Source organism: Felis catus, chromosome A1, assembly GCF_018350175.1.
Source record: "Felis catus isolate Fca126 chromosome A1, F.catus_Fca126_mat1.0, whole genome shotgun sequence".
Lineage (NCBI taxonomy): Eukaryota > Metazoa > Chordata > Mammalia > Carnivora > Felidae > Felis > Felis catus.
Genome location: NC_058368.1, coordinates 104,718,839 through 104,737,982, shown reverse-complemented (window position 1 = coordinate 104,737,982; position 19,144 = coordinate 104,718,839). Strand labels below are relative to the sequence as shown.

Here is a 19,144-nt window from a genome sequence, read left to right as displayed (position 1 = left end):
GACTAGGGGATCTCTGACAATGACCTGTTGTGTCGTACGCCCTCTGTATTTCCCACTGCAAAGTGCCCTGATCTGCACACTACATCGTCTGATTTGCTGTAATCTATTCAACCACGCCCTCCTGCGGTCCTGTACTAACACTAGTCTTTTGCTCAAGGCCCTCAGCGGTCTGGGTAGCCCTGGTTTCAAGCTCCCTTCCATTCCCAGAACCGCACATCATCACCGCCATCCACTTGTCTTATTCAAGTCTTTGAGAACATCTCAGCCTTTGCCCCGTTCCTCCAGAAACCTTGTCTCCCTTTTCAGGCCACATAAAGCCCAGTTTTCTTACACCATACATTCCAACACTTCAGGACGGTATCTCATGCTGTCTTTCACTGCTCATGCATCGGTTCCTCATGCATAAGTCTAGCTCCCTGAGCTTACTGCAAATAGACCGAGAGCAAGGAGAAGATGCCTGGGAGATCATTTTGAGGGAGCTAGTAATATTTTCCCTGCATCATACAATTGCTCCTGTGTTGGAATCTACAGATCAAGTTTTCTTTCACTTTATATTCCAGAAGACCAAGGTGAACAACACCGTCTAGTTTATTAATATAACCACTGCTTTTTACATAAATAAGTCATTTCATCGTCTCTTCTCAAATTCTAATTTCATAGATCAGACTGCTAATGATAGTACATTAAAAAATAACTTATCCAAAATCATTTCGCAGAGTACTTTCAAAACTATTACCTTTCCCAGTGACTGCACACATTAGGGTCTTCAAGATTCAGCGAGGATGCTGTCCTGCTCCAGAGACATAACAATAAACCAATGAAGCTCAGGCATGAGTTCGAAGAAATAACCATTTTTTTTTTTACTGAAGAACAACCTATAAGAAAAAAAAAAACACTCCAAATTAGAGATGCATTAAAGTGACCCAAACATAATTCTTTTCAGTACAGCAACCATTCGGTACCAGTTGTCACTAGGGCCGAACGAGGCATAACAAGCCATGTGTTTAAATAGACAGGTCACCAGATTTCATGGTCCAAGAGAGAGGTATTCCTTGTGCTGTGCAGGGGGGACACCACTTTGTAAATTACAAAAATGTGCAAATCATCATTAATTGCCACCACAACAAAAGCCCTTCTCATCCATGCCAGCCAACATTAAAGGAATCTACCCGAACAACACAGAGCAACACAGGCTTCCAGATTCTCTCACCAGGCACATTTCCCTTCTGGAAGAAGAGGGCTCACAGAGGAATCTGGCCTCATTTGTCCCAGAGGATAAATGATGAAACAGAAGCTCCATTGACTCAAGAGAGAGGCACCTCAGCTCAAAGTGAGATTCATTCAATAATTCATTCAATGTGCACTGAACGCCTGCTCTATCCTAGGCACCGTGCAAAAACTGGACATAAAATACAGATGTGGTTTCAGTCCCTGGCCAGTGAGACATTGATAATTTAATCATCATGATGTACAATTGTTATACGTAGTGCTTCACTTTTCCCATTTGCTCAACAGAAACAAAACCAGCTATCTTATGGACGGTTCTTCATAGGTGTACAGAAACAGGTATAAAGCTGTTTAGATGTGGGTGTTGGAGAAAACCATCCTGGTATTACTGAGAGGAAGAAAGAACACAACAGAGAAGCAAATAATAACATATCTGCAAAACAGGCTGGGCAAAGGAGATACCAAGAGGAAGGAGAATGGTCCACACAGAGAAAACCGGAAGTAAGGGATGGTCAGGCACATTTTAGGAAGCTCAAATTCATTCAGCCAAGAAAGAGACAGAGGCATATCACAATGGGTTTTATACACCATTGCAAAGTACATGAACTTCACTGGGGAATAACACAGACCTTGCAGGGAACTGACTGAAACTGAGAGGCTTTTAGGACTTGGAATCCATTGAACTTGGTGACGCAAGGTGGGAATCAAAGAGAAGAGCGCTCCCTGGGATAGCCCCATGGGTCGAGGGCATGTTCTTCACTAAGATGGGAGGCACAGACACCCTCCCCTTTCGGAAGGAAGAAGCTGAAGTTCAGTTTCAGATACATCAAGTATGAGGTTCCCATGAGATACTCAAATGAAGTCATCTGCAAGCATCTATTGAACACCTACTATGTGCCAGGCACTCATCAGCTAGGATGTTGTAACAGCAAGCATGGCCTGCACCTGGAACCCATGCCCAACTCCTAACCTCTAGGAACTTATCACTTAGTAAGAAGGAAATGTCTAATTGTCACATGTATATAAAATGATCTTATATAATTATTATAAAAACGAACATGGATGGTTCAGTTGGTTGGGTGTCCGACAAGATTTTGGCTCAGGTCATGGTCTCACAGTTCCTGAGATCGAGTCCCACATCGGGCTCTGCACCGACAGTGCAGAGTCTGCTTGAGATTCTCTCTCCCTCTCTCTCTGCCTCTACCTCTCTCTCTCTCTCTCTCTGTCTCAAAATAATAAATAAACATTAGAAAAATGGGACAGGGAACTCTAAATAGCTGAACCTATTACTAATTAAAAAGAGAATAAATATCAACTGGACTGTTGGTAAACTAGAGAAACTAGTAACAATAGGCCAGATTATGTGACTAAAACAGTTACTTTCAGGGTGAAAGCTGGCATTTTGAGAAGGAAACTTTGGCTCTCTCCATCTCTAACCTCTTTTTTTTTTCTTCCCCTCCCCCATGGACTTTCTGTTAAGTTTCTCAGGATCCACATAAGAGTGAAAACATAGGGTATCTGTCTTTCTCTGTATGACTTATTTCACTTACCATAACACTCTCCAGTTCCAAAAAAGAGTAAGATTATCTTCAAAAAAACATCGACAATAATACCAGCAAAAACCTCACTGTAGGAAATAGTTTATCCTTCAAATTCAAGAGAACCGATCAAGTGAGGAAGTGCTCAGTCTTCCAAAATCAAGACTGATTATAAGGATAGTAAGTCTCTCGTGATAAGTCATCTATCTCTAAGTGGAAAAAAGCTAACACTGAAGAAAACATTGATTTGGAATAAGGAAAAAAGATTACGAATTTGTAGGAAAATTAAAAGATACTATAAGCCACTATGAGAGGTCGTGAAATCTTCAAAAGGGGGAGTTTCAGTCATCACAAAATGTATTCTAACATAAAGAGCATAAGTGGGTGGCCAAAATAGGGCTTATAAATTAATTCAGATTATTGGTGTTTGTCTCGAAGTTGTAGGATCTGAAGCTTAACATGACGTATCTAAAGAAGCCACTCTGCTTAACAGGAATGAATATAAGTGATAACGAAAGGCAGTAACAGCTCACATTTCCTGACCGATGGCTGGGGGCCAGACGCTGTGTCGAACCTTTGATGTGTGTTTCCATCCAACGCCCCACAGCCATTTACCTAAGAAGTGGTGTTTTTATTATCCCATCTCACAGTTGAAGACGCGCGATAGACTGCCAATGTTTCCCTCACTCCTCAAAAAAACAAAACCTTTAATATATTTAGTGGTAACAGATAAGCATGGCAAGTATCTGTCTCATTGCTTTATCTATGTTAGGATAAGCGTTTTGTTTCAATGAAGTGTGAAATATGTATATTAACTTTCATTCTTGCCTCAAAGATAAAAACGCGTACTAGTCAGCAGTAATGGGCCATCTACTTACCAACAATTACCCCAAATTGGAAAACTTATTATATCGTGAGTCACCCACATCTTCGACTCAAACCATCCATTTCCCAATTAGAGATGTTTAGTCTGTAAAGTTAGAAATTGCTACACGCAGTGACTCAAACTGCCAAGAAAAAGAAAAAGGCTGTGTGTTTTCTTTTAATGTAAAAATGTTAAGGCTAATCTTTCGGTAGCCCTTCCTGCTCTGCACTTGATGTGTGGCTCTGCAAAGGCTTTAACCTCTCTATAGGAATGGCAGAGAAAAAGCAAAAAAAAAAAGCAAAATTTGGTCACCTCCCCTTTGCTTTTGAAATTTGGCATAGAGAAAACTCTGTGTTGCAAAGCTACTGGAGGTGTTCATAGAAGGGAAAATATAAGTACATTTTAAAAATGTATATATACGTCAGCTTGTCTCATTCCCAAAGGATTTTCTGCATTCTAGAAAATTAAGTGAATTCTAGAATAACCTACGTTAAAGTATAAAACATCAAAAGCAAAAATAATTGCTAGATCAAGATTCAGGGAACATGCAAACACATATACAAGTTAAAACCATTTAAGAAAATGATTCAAATATTTCATATGGTGAGGGGAGAGGACATTGCAGAAATATGCCAATGAGCTGTAAAAAACTACAGAAATACCGCATTTCACTATATTCAGAAACAGATGTTTCTTCGTTTTGTTCTGTCTTGTTGAATAAAGGTACTGAAAAGCAGAGGTGCCTGGGTGGCTCTTGACTCCTGCCCAGGTCAGGATCTCATGGTTCCTGAGTTCAAGCCCCACTTCGGGCTCTGCACTGACAGAGTGGAGCCTCCTTGAGATTCTCTCCTTCCTCTCGCTCTGCCCCTCCCCTGCTCCCTCTCTTTCAAAAATAAATGCACATTTAAAAATAAAATAAAATAAAATAAAATAAAATAAAATAAAATAGTAATGAGAGGCCATCCAAGTCAGTGGATAGGGCATTACATACACCCTTTCCCTATTTCATGTTTTCTTCTACAGGTTTTGATGAGCAAATGTGGGTACCTTTTTTTCCTTTATATCTACCCTGAAGGAAGAAAGTTCAATACATTCCCCCCCTCATGTCTCTGTTTTAAGCTATGCCATCTTGCCTTACACTCTAATCTTCCACTTTGAAAACAAAATGCAATCTTTAAAAAAAATAGCATTATTTCAATTGAAAAAGAAAGGTAACAAGGTGATTTGTTTCATTAAAATAGACATTTGGAAAATATTCAAAATTCTAAATAAAGAGTTATGCTACCCCCACCCACTCAGTCTTCCTCTTCCAACAACTTTCCTTATGATTCCATTTAACAAAATGTAAAATGTAAAAAAAAAAAAAGAAAGAAAGAAAGAGAGAGAGTCATTTGCATGAACCCCCTAGTGCCAAACTTGATTGCATTCCATATCATTCACTTAATTATTATGGAAAAATCAAAACAGAAAATCAGTACAACTGATTAGCATTGCTAAAGTGCTCCTATTAGAAAAAAGAAACACAGCAGGCAGAATTAACTCTTGCTGCCTACTAGGAAGGTAGGCTTTGCTTATTCTCACAGAAACCTCAATAAATAATCAGGTTGAACCCAGTCCTTACAGTAGATGAATCAGGGTTCTGATGAGAGGGAGCAGTTTCTTTCTCAGTGTATTAGAGTGACATAAATAACAGGGCGTTGATTTACTAATTTATTTTTGCAACAACAGAGGAATAAATGATACCAGACAATCCTTTCTGGTTCTAAAATCTATTTCCTTCCTAGAATCATTAAGGGCACACATAGAAATAACTTTGATGCCCTCACCCAGTTTTTTTTTCTTTTTAAGCACATTTCCCTAAAATCATCTCACAATTTTCTAAGTGAAAAGACATTTCTATTTATTTATTTATTTATCTATCTATCTATCTATTTATTTATTTATGTTTATTTATTTATTTTGAGAGAGAGAGACAGTGAGAGAGACAGAGAGCACAAGGAGGGAGGGGCAGAGAGAAAAAGAAAAATAGAGAATCCCAAGCAGGCTCCACTCTGTCAACCCAGAACCCGATGCAGGACTGAAACTCACCAACTGTGAGATCATGACCTGAGCTGAAACCAAAGTCAGAAGCTTAAACTGACTGAGCCACCCAGGTGCCCATGAAAATAAGTTTCTCGATTAAGAATAGCCACATTTCTGGGGCTCCTGGGTGGCTGAGTAGGTTAAGTCTCTAACGCTTGGTCTTGGCCCAGGTCGTGACCTCATAGTTTGTGGGTTCAACCCCCCGCATTGGGCTCCAAGCAGGCAGTGCAGAGCCTGCTTGGGATTCTCTCTGTCTCTCCCCTCCTTTCTCTGCCCTTCCCCTGCTCACACACTCTCTCTCAAAGTAAATAAATGAACTTTAAAAAAAGAGAGAAGGAGAGGGAGGACAGCCACATTTCCACAATCCCCACCCACTCTCTGGGTACCAAAAGCCACCAATTTTAATCACTCCAAAATGTTATCTATAGAGAACATACTAGCTTTTCTTCAGAACGGCCACCCAGGTGGGGCAGAAGGTAGCCTCCTGTGTTCTTCCTGGAGCTTCATGCCTATGAATCGAGTATCAGAGCTCCAGCTCTGGGGTATCTCTTGATTCATGTAACTCTTGACCTCAGGTTGTGAGTTCAAGCCCCACCTTGGGCACAGAGCTTACTTTAAAAAAAAAAAAATTAATATAACTTGTGCTGGTTGTCCTGAGAAAAATCCCAGATAAAAATTTCCACAGAAATACTACTTTGCAGATAAAAAGAATCCAGGAGGCACTGTTGTGATTTCCATTTTCACAGTCCAAAGCTAGTTATTCTAGCAGTGTATTACTTTAACCAAGCATAACTCTTCATCTGAAGCAATACAAGAACTATATACATTTTGTGTGTGCAGAGCCTCACATCACGTTGCTTACATCAAACAGCACAACAGAGATATTCTTCTGAGTCAAATTAAATCATCTCATGTTGGCGGTCACACAGCATTCTGTGGAAGACTCTAAGACTACAAGTTAAACGAACGTGACTATTGACATCAAACAAGTTCATCAGTTCCTATTTTATAAACTTGTGATGTTCTCATAACCAAAAAAAAAAAAAAAAAAATCCCTAAACCTTAGCATGAAGTGAGTGTTTAATACCAGTTCTGGCATTCACTGGATACTTCACATCAAACAAAAACTGGGCAAAGCACTGAGGATGCCAAGCACTGGGCTACCCTGAGGGAGCTCACCAGCCACAGGGAGAATGGCCACAAATGGACCATTTCAATACAGCACCATGCAGGCATGGTTAAGACCAGAGAGGCTATTGTGCGAACACAGAGGTACAGTCTCATCTACTTAACCAGCCAACCCCATAGGTGTTGTCTAGGTGGCATTAACAGGGAGTTCGTGGGAGACCCTGGTCACCCACATGTCCTCAACTCTGGGAGGTACTCCACACCATCTCTAGGAATCCCAACCCCATATGGAGAAAACTCACAAACAATACTCACTAAGGATCTAAGTTCAAACAACTGAGGGGACCACTATGACTTACAAGGCATGGTCTCTGCCCTCAACGGGTCAAATTCTAAATAAAATATCATTATTTGCCAAATGAGGCAACACAGAAATAAACTGCCAGAGTTTTAACAGGAGGGAAAAATCAATCTGAGCAATACAGTTTCACGAAAGGGGTCAAACTTGAACAGGAGCGTTCAAAAGAAAATGAACTAGAAGTCACTGAGCATCTATCTCATGCCTTGCACTTCACATACGTAATCTCATTGGCTGAGGTTACACGCTTCACTGGAAATCAGACAATGAAAACAGCAGAGACGTGAACCAATCTGGCTTATGACCTACAGCATCGGCGATCGGTTGACAGCTCATATCTGGGTAAAAGGGAACCCTGAGTAAATGAAAACCATGGCAACAGGTCATGAGGCAAAGGGAGAAGTGGGAGCCAAGCCTTGAGGGTGGAGAGCAGGAGGTCTTACAAAGAATCATGAGAAGCAGTCTAGACAGGTAGGTAGCACTCGATAACAAAGGCTCTTGAGCACCGGGCTATGGAGTTCATATGGTTTTACCCTGTCTGCAGTGGGATGTACTTAACTCTTTGAGCAGAGTGCATTATTTAATGAAAGAGGTGTTTGGGAGATTAATGCAGAGGGGCGAGCAAAATTCAATAAGGGAACAGATACTGGAGGCAAAGAAAGTGGGCAGAAGTTAGTGCATTCAGGTAGGGGGCAGAACTGCCCATGGAGGGGGTAGGAAGTATGGGAAAAACCAGTAAAAGAAAGAATTGGCAGGACTGAGAGAAATAATAGTAAATAAGGTCGATATTAAGGACAGCTGTTGTGGTTTTAAACCATTATGAATCACAGTTTTATTTTCTTGGTTCGGTCTACTTATCTCCTATTGGGGAAACAATACCTCTCTTTTTTTATTGGAAAAAGAAACTTCAAACACTCCTTCTCATTCCAGGCTTCAGTGAATAAAATCATCTTGATTTTTCCTAAACTTCTCACGATTTAACATTCTTCATTAACATTCCCACTCATTCTTCTCGATCTGGAGTCCTCATTTTTTGGCCCGTCCACAAAAAAAAAAAAAGCCCTATCATCCCTTTTGTAAAATTTACCATTGTTTCCTTTTTCAACAACTATGCCCTGGCAGCCCTAATCATGCCCTAGCGTCGTAGCCGACCTCCAGGATGACGTCCAATGACCCCGGCCTTGTGTAAGCCCATCTCTCAATGAATAGACTGTGTAACCAAAAGGATATTGCAAAAATGACAAAGTATTACTTCTAAACCTAGGTCACCCGGGGGTTTGCGGTCTCCATCTTGCTTTTTGGATCACCATTCTGCAGGAAGCCAGCTGCCCATGTCGTTCAGACACCCAAGCAGCAAAGGGAAGAACTGAGGCTGCCCGCCAACAGCCATGCAAGTGGACCCCCCAGCCCCAGGCAAGCCTTCAAGTGACTGTAGCCCCTGCAGACATACGGACCACAACCTCAGGAGACCCTGAGCCAGAGCCACCAGCTAAGCTTCTCCCAAATTCCTGATGCACGGAAACCGAAGTAATGAACGTTTGCTGTTCTAAGCCACTAAGTTTTGAGGTAATTTGTTACACAGCAATAGATAGCCCGTAAGTCTGTATTTTAATATACCAAACATATTTCGTTGGACTTCCAAAATGCTCTCAATGATGCTCACGATTTTGCTGACATCTTCAGTAGTCACGCACAGCAGAAACCACCTGTGATGATTCTGAAATCTTTTCCCCGCATTCTAACTCCCAGCAGGAGACCATCATCTTCTAATTACAGCTCCAGTTATTTTGTTCCAAGAGGCATGACCTCACAATGCCTGGGTTTGGAGGTGTATCTGCTGCTTTTCCACACAAAGCATTGTCCTACATTATCCTGCCACTTATCCTTGATCGTTCGCATTTGAATATCCAGGAGAACCGACCTGCGCCACGATAACCTGGAGAGTTCATCATGTGCTCCGTACCTTATAAAATATAACAGATACTTTTTCCTCTACAAATAAATGTTCCTTTTACTTTCCTGCATTTGAAGTCGTTTTTTTTTAATCTCTGATAATATATCTGAATAAAATATATATACAAAAATTAAAGTGTATTTTTTTTAACTATTTTGAAATAATTTCAAATTTATCTGAAAGCTACAAAAATAAAGAATGCCCTTCACCCAGACTCACCAGCTGCTAACATTTTGCCACATTTACTTTATAACTATCTACTTACACACACACACACACACACACACACACATATATAACCATTTGAGAGTAATTTGTACGTAATCATGCCTCTATACCTCTAAATACATCAATGTACATTTCCAGAACAAGGACATTTACATATATAATTACAATTATCTAAATGAAAAAAAAATTAGCCTTGATGCAATACTACTATCTAATCTAGAGACTGGATTCAATTTTCATCAACTGTCCTAATCATGTAATTATTTTAACCATCTGTCACATAGAAATTTTTCAAAATTTCAAACAAACAATTGTTCTTTCGATCAGCAAACACCAGAGAAGACTATCTTTGCCCTCAAAGAGTTTACAATTGAACACGAGAGTGGTATCATGTGTATGGTAATGATAAGGCAACATAAAATGTGATTAGAGTCAAAGGGGTTATGAAATAAGTCTGAATATTCAGAAAGTATTCCCAACTGGTGAGGGGGCATAGGAGTTAGCACTGTTGAAGACTGTGCTGGGTAGATCGAGCAGGGGAGGTTGTCCCCAGAGGAACCACCATGGGCAAAGGCAGAGAAAGAAACTTTCCAGAGGGAAAGGCAAATGGGCAAGACTGTCCGGAACACAGAGTGGAAAAGCGAGGGAGTGAAGAGGAATGTTAGACCCAGGTCAGGAATGGCACTTCATATCGTGGTTCAAGATCGACCCAAGGTAAAATAGCTGAACACCTAATAAGACCTCAGGCAAAGAATGAATGGGTTTGAGAAAAATGAACTAGAAAATAGAACTTGGTCAGCCCAGGAAGAAAGGGAGGCTTACTGCCATTTTTTTTTCTTTGAACCAACAATACAGATCGCAGAAGCTGATTGGACAGACCAATCAAAATACCAGTGGGAAATTCTCTGACATGCAGCATGATACTTGAGAATCATCAAAATCTTAGGTCTTTCCTTGCATATGGGGTTTGGGGGGGGACAGGGGCAGTAATTGGGAGCCTAAGTGTTTGCATGGTCCCTCTCTCAGGAAGGTCCTTTTCATTGGTGCAAACTGCTATCTGCTATCACAGGAAGGATGACCACCCTCATTCTGCCCACATCATTCACATGACAAGGGTCACCTCTATGTCACATGGTCTCCTAACTCTGGGTCATTATGTTAACCCTCAATTTCTGAGATACTTACTATTAGTGCAGAGCTGAGCAATCCAAGTCAAGCCTTCATTTCCCCAAAGGTTACTTCTTTTAAATTAAATTAAATTAAATTAAATTAAATTAAATTAAATTAAATTAAATTAATTTTACTTTATTTTAGAGAGAGAAGACATGCCAGGGGGGGAGAGGGGCAGAGAGAGAGAGAGAGAGAGAAAGAGGGAGAGAATCTCAAGCAGACTCCATGCTCAGCACAGAGTCTGGGGTGGGGCTCAACCCCACGACCCTGGGATCATGACCAGAGTCAAAAGCAAGAGTCGGACCCAACCAACTGAGCCACATAGGCGCCTCAAAGGTTGTTTCTTAAAGAAGAAAATCCAGAGGAACAAAGACCCTTTGAGGGAAAGAATTTCCGTGGAACCAAGATTTTAGAAAATTTTCATATCAACTGTATCTGTCCAGATTCTATTAACGCAAACACACACACACACACACACACACACACACACACACACACAACACTCCTCTATTTTTTAATACTTCATAACAGGCTTGTAACATTCATTTGGCTCCCAAAAGTTTCCAGGGCCCTACACATATCTTGGGGTCCACAGAGCTTTTATACTAAAAAACAGAACAGAAAGTTAGAGTTTAAGGCCTTATGGGATCCAGTCAAAATCATTTCATTTTTTAATTTTTTTTTTTTTTTGAGAGAGAGACAGACAGAATGTGAGTGGGGGAGAGGCAGGGAGAGAAGAAGACACAGAATCCAAAGCAGGCTCCAGGCTCTGAGCTGTCAGCACTGAGACCTATGCGAGGCTCAAACTCATGAACCTGGAGATCGTGACCTGAGCCGAAGTCGGACGCTTAACTGACCAAGCCACCCAGGCACCCCCAAATCCTTTCATTTTTGTGAAAAAAATAACTGGAGTCCCCAAATGATGGTGACTCAGTTACATCACGGAGCTAGTTTGCGGGTAGTCTAACACTGGAACCTAGTAGACTCAGGGCTCCTACTTTCAGTCAACTCTTCACCCGGTGAACAAGCTAGGGTCTTTCTAAAATAACACTCCACCTGTATAACAGAACAAGAAATGCTTCTTGAAATGCAAATTCATTAAAAGCTAGATTCTCCAAGTGACTAAGCTATTTCCTGGTCAAAACTGAGAACCTGAATTGGAAAGTACGAAAGGTATTTCCATATTTACAGCATACAGATGTTTCAAATAATCAGTGACATGGGTTTCAACTGCCATTCTTCCCAGGGTTACTCACTTCGGAACCACTAATCCAGACCAGGATGCAGAGTGACCACAGACATCTCTTGCAGCAGGCACGGCCACAAAGGAGTCTGGACACTTTCATCCTTATGGTTTTCAGCCCACATGGTCAAAAGCTTTGAAGGTTTCAGGCAAAATGTGAGGAAACTGCTGAAGAAATATAAGTAGGCGGAAGGACATAATTATTCAGAGTTGCGTTTGGCCAGCACATTAAGGAGAAAATCCTTGGGCAGCCTTCCCTCCCACCTCCGCTTCCTTACCAATTGCATATATATGCAAATATGAGAAGCCACAACCCAAACCCCAACTTTACGACTCCTAAAATAGGGCTTTGTTTGAGGAGATAAAGTACCACATGTTGAAGTAGCAACACCACTTCCTGTGGTATCTAGACAGATCCTTTATTCAACAAGTGACCCTGTCTGACCCTGTATAATGGTTCGAGAACAATCTCATATTGATAGGAAATGAAGGGCCATTCTCCATATTACTTCCTTTATTCACATGATCCATAATCCTCTCGTCTGATTTCCGTGCATCTCTGTACTTGTTCTTCTCGGCCATTTTTAGGGTAATTCAGTATCTGCAAGTCATGGGACAGGAAAGTATAGCGACTGAGGTAAATTCTAGTCTGGCTTGGCATCAGACTTTGATCACTGCCGCGTCGTTCATTCTTTCTCTGCTTTATTTCCCTTTCACAAATATCAGCCAGGAAAGCAACTTGCATGGCAAGCAAACTTAAAAAAAGAGAGTTGTATTTTTCATTTGTCTTTCTTAAAAACTTCCAGAATGCCTAAGAGTCATTGGCTTTTGTGTGAACATAGCCTTTAGCAGGAAGCTGGTCCAATACTTTAAATTTTACAAATGGTGATGCCGTGGTCCAGAGAAATTCGGTGTATGCCCAAGGTCACAGGGCTATTTCATAAACAGCTTCTCCTTAGGCTAATATTGGCGCCAAATTTAAGATCCTGTCAGTTTTTCTTGCACAAAATTATGAATTGCTGCACAGCAAGATAATCAAGACGCAATTACATTTTTTTCCTGTGGCTAATGCCAGTCTTAATAGAATATAAATATACAAATTATTAGTCCTAGAGTTCTTACAAAAGCTTAACATAAATATTGATGGAACGTCCAAGGCAACTTGTGAATGATCCTTTTCATTTCAAGGAGGAGGAGCTCACAGTGAATTAGGTCTACTTAATCTGTGCATCGAAGGAGCAAATTAGACACAGGCCTCCTCAAAGTTTTGCTAATGGCTGCTGCAAGGAAATTGAAGAAAGATAAATATACAACCCCCAATTTCTTCAGTGCAATGACGCTTTTTGGTTTTCTCTGGCATCCTTGGCCCCTAGAACAGCACCTAGCAGAGAGGAGGGCAAATGAATGGATGAATAAATGATGAATGAATGAATGAATTTAAAGAATAAAGTATAGAGAGGAGTTAAGTATGTAGATTTGAACAAAGAATTAAAAACAAAAAACTTGGATCTAGCAAGACCTCTCGAGTCTAGCAAGGTTCGGAATTGGTAAATTGAACAAATAAATATCTGTTGAAAAATACATATTTCAAGTCAGGAGTTTTACAAGAATTAATCATTTTTATGCACTAAGAAGCAGTTGCACATCACTTATGTACCTTAAATTACCCTAAAAATACTTCTCTTTCTTTGTTTTTTAAAAGTTCTGGGAGAGGACTTTGAATTTGTTAGTTTGAAATAGGGCAGGTTTTATCATTTTTATGGGCGTTTTAGTTTTTTCTCTCTCATTCTCAGCCAATTATGCTTGATCTGCTTATCGGAAAAGTTTTCCATTAATTTATTTTTTACAATTTTTCAGGCATCAGTCAATGTTCCAGTGGCAAAATTGTTGTAAGAGTGCCAACTCTTAACTCACGCGTTTATTGTATATTCTAGGATGATTTTACTTTTTTTGACATAACATTTGACCACTTTATCTGCTTTCCAAAGTACTTTTAAATTCATTTTCAGCCAGCCATTTTCAACTGTACCTACTTAGCATGATCCATTTCTTTTAAATTATCATTTTTATATATTAGCAAAAACTTCGATCAGAAATGAAGAAATGGCCACTTTTGGTTGGCTATTCCTGAAAGGGTTATTAAGTTTTAAATTTCATTTTAATATCTAAATACAAAATAAAGGGTTGAGAAATATATGCCTCTATCATTTATCATTTATATACTATTATTTCTTGTTCTATAGCAATAAGCAAGTAGCTAGTATTGGTCCTTTCGTTTGACTTTTTATTGTAAAGATGAAGTAGGTTTTACTAAGAGCAAGTTTAAAACCAAAGTGTAGAAACACTAACTTTTGAACAGCTTTTCAGTTTGATTGATTTATCCTTTTTACCAATCAACTTCCAATTGGTCCTCCATGCTCCCACCAATTCTTTCAAAACACAAGTAACAGGGGCACCTGGGTGGCTCAGCTGGTTAAGCGTCTGACTCTTGATTTTGGCTCAGGTCATGCTCTCAAGGTCATGAGGTCAGGTGCTGGGCATTGAGCCTGCTTAAGATTCTCTCTCTCTCTCTCTCTCTCTCTCTCTCTCTCTCTGCCCTTTACCTGCATGCACGTGCGTGCACACACACTCTTCTCTCTTTCTCAAAAACAAAAAGAATGAAAAAAACTCACAAATCAGAATATCACACTTCTATACTTCAAAGTTTTTGAGAGCTTTCCTTTTCGGTCAAGTCCAAACTGCCACTCCTTCATTCAAGATGATGTGACTATGTATCATCTGTATCTATCACTTAAGCAGTGACTGCTACTCGAATTTCACAATTCTTCTTTTTTTTTTTTTTAAGTTTATTTATTTTGAGAGAGAGCAAGCATGTGCAAGCAGGGTAGGGGCAGAGAGAGAGGGACAGAGAGAGAGTCCCAACAGGTACGGAGCCCGATGCGGGGCTGGAACCCACAAACCATGAGATCATGACCTGAGTCAGAGTCAGACATGTAACCGACTGAGCCACCTAAGCGCCTCCCCCCCACCCAATTATTTTTTAAGAATCAAATGTTACTTCCCCTTAGGAGCACTCCCAAGCCAACCCAGACATCCTTCCTCTTTGTTCCCATACTCCTGGTGCATCCTGGGAGTAGAAGATGTGGACATTGTCAGAGTGGTAACACATGCTATTTTATTCACCATTTTCCTATTCATGTCTTTACTAGCTCTCTTCATGTCAAAACAATACACTGTTCATCTCTACATGTTCTTGCTACATATGGGGGTGGGGCTCAATAATATTTATTGACTACTGATCGGCTGACTGAATGGATGACCCATGGGAAGAATAAAGCTCAGAATATGTAAATCAGCTGTTCGGGAGTTTGAAATATTTTTCTCATTATATAAAGGAAGAAATGGAAAATAAAGGTTTTCCCATTTAATTGCTAAACTAGACAAGTGCAAAGGAAAATCCCAGAGTTGAAACTAGATAATTACAGTACTGGTGATTGTAAATGTAGAAAAACAACGAAAGCTTTGCTGGAAAACTGTTTGGCTCAATTAGAGAAAAAAACTGTTTTTTTTCTTAAGAGAATTCTATGGACACTTTCAAGGGCTAAATTAGCAGTTATTCTGTAAATTCTTTTAAAAAGTTAAGGCTTGGGGCACCTAAGTAGCTCGGTTAAGCATCCGACTTTGGCTCAGATCACAATCTCATGGATCATGAGCTTGAGCTCCCCATTAAACTCTGTGCTTGACAGCTCAGAGCCTGGAGTCTGCTTCGGATTCTGTGTCTCCCTCTCTCTCTGCCCCTTCCCTGATCACACTCTGTCCCCCTCTCTGTCAAAAATAAATAAACTTTTAAAAAAAAAAAAAAGGGCACCTGGGTGGCTCAGTCGGTTAAGCATCCGACTTCAGCCCGGGGTGACTCTCTTGTAGTGAGTTCGAGCCCTGCATTTGTCTCTGAGCTGACAGCTCAGAGCCTGGAGCCTGCTTCGGATTCTGTGTCTCCCTATCTCTCCCTGCCCCTCCCTCACTCACACTCTGTCTCTCTCTCAAAAATAAATAAACTTTAATTTAAAATAAAAAGTTAAGGCTTTTGGGGCACCTGGGTGGCTCAGTCAGGTGAGTGTCCAATTCTTGATTTTGGCTCAGGTCATGATCTCAGAGTGGTGGGATTGAACTTTATACGGGGTTCTGCGCTGCATGGAGCCTGCTTAAGATTCTCTCCCTCTCTGTCTCTGCCCCTCCCCAGCTGATGCTCTCTCTTTCTCTCCCTCTCTCTCAAAAAAAAAAAAAAAAAAAAAAAAGGTTAAGGCTTTATTTTCATTGGTGTTCCTTTATTCTCGGTAAGTGGCCCTGCTCAAGAATTAGCAGATTATTACAGCCTACAGTAACTAAAGGACTTCCCTGTTTCAATGTGTTCATGAAGTGTAACATAAATATAATCTAGAAGAGGGAAATAATATATTATAAGGAGATTTAAAATATATGCTTGAAATACACACAAAAAGGAAAAGAAAGGGGTTCATGTAATTTTAAGGCTTAATTTTGAGAAGCGACTACGGTCTTTGGTAAAGATCACAATACAAGTACACCTAAAATAACATTTTAATGGACCCCAAATGTACATTAGTGTTTGTATGTTACCTAAATAAGGCAAGAAAATTGATGCCACAGATGGGCATAAATGTACAAGTATAATGTTAAGAATAAATAAATTACATTAACATTAAATAGTAAACATTAATATTAAATAGTACATATTAATATTAAAATAATATTAATTATTTATAACATTAACATTAAAAAATTACAGATTTCACGGTGAATCACACCTTCACTCTTAAGCAGATTCTGATAACTCTTTAAGGGCATTTGAAGTGAAGAGACTAAAGGTATCTGAACTGAAGCCATGAGCTCTGAACTCTGGCGGGCCACAGGCCCAATTTATGACATTTTGTTTAATGTCTTCCCTTCTTCCATTCTTGCTTTAAAAAAAGGTCATTTCTCTAAGGGCGCCTGGGTGGCACAGCCGGTTAAGCATTCGACTTTGGCTAAGGTCATGATCTCACATTTCATGGGTTCAAGCCCCGCATTGGGCTGTCTGTGCTGACGGCTCAGAGCCTGGAGCCTGCTTCAGATTCTGTGTCTCCCTCTCTCTCTGCCCCTCCCCAGCTCATGTTCTGTTTCTCTCTGCCTCTCAAAAATGAATAAACGTTAAAAAAAATAAAAAGGTCATTTCCCTTTTGCTTTTATTATAAATCCTCTTCCTTGACTCTTTTTTTTTTAATTTCCAAATCTCTAATGGCAATATCTTCACTTTGTCATCAATAATAGAAACTACAGGTAGCAGAAAGCATTCAAGTTTAAGTTGACCCCATCACACTGAATGCATCCATTTCCTTCTTATGAAGAATCAGTTCGTATAAACTGTATCACTGTCATTTGTTCAAGGTTTTAAACATTCTAATCATTTCATCTAAAATGGAAAAATAAAATCGGATGGATTTAAGCTATCCATGAAGACCGTCTGAATTGGAGAATCTGTGGAGGGTGGAAATGGTTTCCTGCACAGATTATATTTTTTCTGCCCCACTAATTTTCAAGGGTCTGTGATTCAGGTCTATAATTCCCTTGGGTCAACATCTAAGCCTCACTAAGTGCCTGAAATTCACACCATTACATAAGCTTCCTGTCAACTTACTTCTCTCTCTGCAATAATTTATTCTCTCATTAAATATCTAGTTAATGATGTGTTAGGACCTCAGTAAAAATATTCTTTAGTCTTTTCACTAAAAACTGCATAGAAACCTCTGATGCAACCAGCTCAGCACATCCTTCGTCTGATAATGTGTATGTTACCTGAGACTGCAGTTCATCTTGGGACTTCAGTCATGCCTTCTCAACTAGACTACAAACCCCTTGAAAGCAGAGCCCATGTCTTGCTCTTGTCTTCCGCTGCCCTTCTCCCTGATTATCGCTTCTCTCCACATCTGGAAGACTATAACAGAGGCTCCAGAAATGGTTGTTACTACTGAGCTAGAACAAAACTCGAGGCTACGGGGCACAAGACATTCACATCATACCGGGCAGTGATCTGAGAGGTCAAAGGGCAATCAGCGGATCACACCCTGTGAATCATAAGTAGTTGACATGAGTCCAAAGGCTTGAGGTGAGAGATTAATAACTGAGGAGGGGAATCCATATTGGGGAAGACAAATGCATCATTTGGGAGCCCAAGTAACTTTGAGAAAGCATTCCTGATGTGATCTATTCCACCAGGAGATGATACTTTCACCCAGGGCCACTCTTGCTTGGCCAAGTTTCCACTTCATCACTAATTTATAGAAATATTTCTCCAACAATAGAGTTAGAACTGAGACGCCTGGGTGGCTTAATCAGTTAAGTGTCCAACTTCAGCTCAACTCAGGATCTCACGGTTCATGAGTTCAAGCCCCACGTCAGGCTCTGTGCTGACAGCTCAGAGCCTGGAGCCTGCTTTGGATTCTGTCTCCCTCTCTCTCTGCCCCACCCCCGCTCACGCTCTGTCTCTCTCTCCCAAAAATAAGTAAACATTAAAATTTTTTTTTAAAAAAGAACTAGAATTAAACATAAGCTGTATTATCCCAGAATATCTTGCTGTTCTTAGAAACAATATAAGAAAACTAATCCGAATCTTATTTAAAGAAAGCTTTGCTGACTACAGGGTCTCTGCTTGAACCATGGGTCTTTCCCACTATATCTTTGTTTTTTGTTTTTTAATTTTTTTTTAATATTTATTTATTTTTGAGAGAGAGAAAGCAAGAGAGACAGAGCATGAGCGCGGGAGGGGCAGAGAGAGAGGGAGACACCGAATCCAAAGCAGACTCCAGGCTCTGAGCTGTCAGCACAAAGCCCAACCTGGGGCTCGAACTCACGAATTGCAAGATCATGATCTGAGCCGGAATCAGATACTTAACTGACTGAGCCACCCAGGAGCCCCATTTGTTTCTTAAATTTCTACGTGGTAAAAATCTGAGCCTAAGCATGCCTGCTTTCATATTTGGCAAGAAACCTGTTTGACGTGAATGATGGAAAATGTTGCCTAAATGGATAAAGGTGCTTAAAAGTGAATTATAAACACTGGGTGTCAGAGGAGTCAACAAATATGGAGTAACATTAAGGTTGCTAAGGCCTTTACACAAACGTGTATATACCAATGTTAAATACATTCAAATTACTTGTTCAGGGCTAATCAGACAAGTAGGTCAAGTTTATGCTTCACTAATATAAGAATTGAGATTACATCTTGATTATGCTCTATGAGTCACCTGCTTCATGTGGGTCAGATTAAAAGCTAAGTTAAGAATACAGCCATCTAGAA

General features: G+C 40.2%; 1 protein-coding gene across 2 annotated transcripts in view; it reads right to left on the bottom strand.

Moving 5' to 3' along the window:
* MEGF10 (multiple EGF like domains 10) overlaps positions 1-19,144 on the bottom strand; it is a 177,518-nt gene that overhangs the window by 132,397 nt on the left and 25,977 nt on the right. For both annotated transcript variants that reach the window (XM_006927570.5, XM_045058512.1), the window contains exon 2: positions 737-875. In XM_006927570.5, coding sequence (XP_006927632.2) covers positions 737-852 — 116 coding nt within the window. In that variant the 5' untranslated portion in view covers positions 853-875. The remainder of the gene's footprint in view (positions 1-736; positions 876-19,144) is intronic.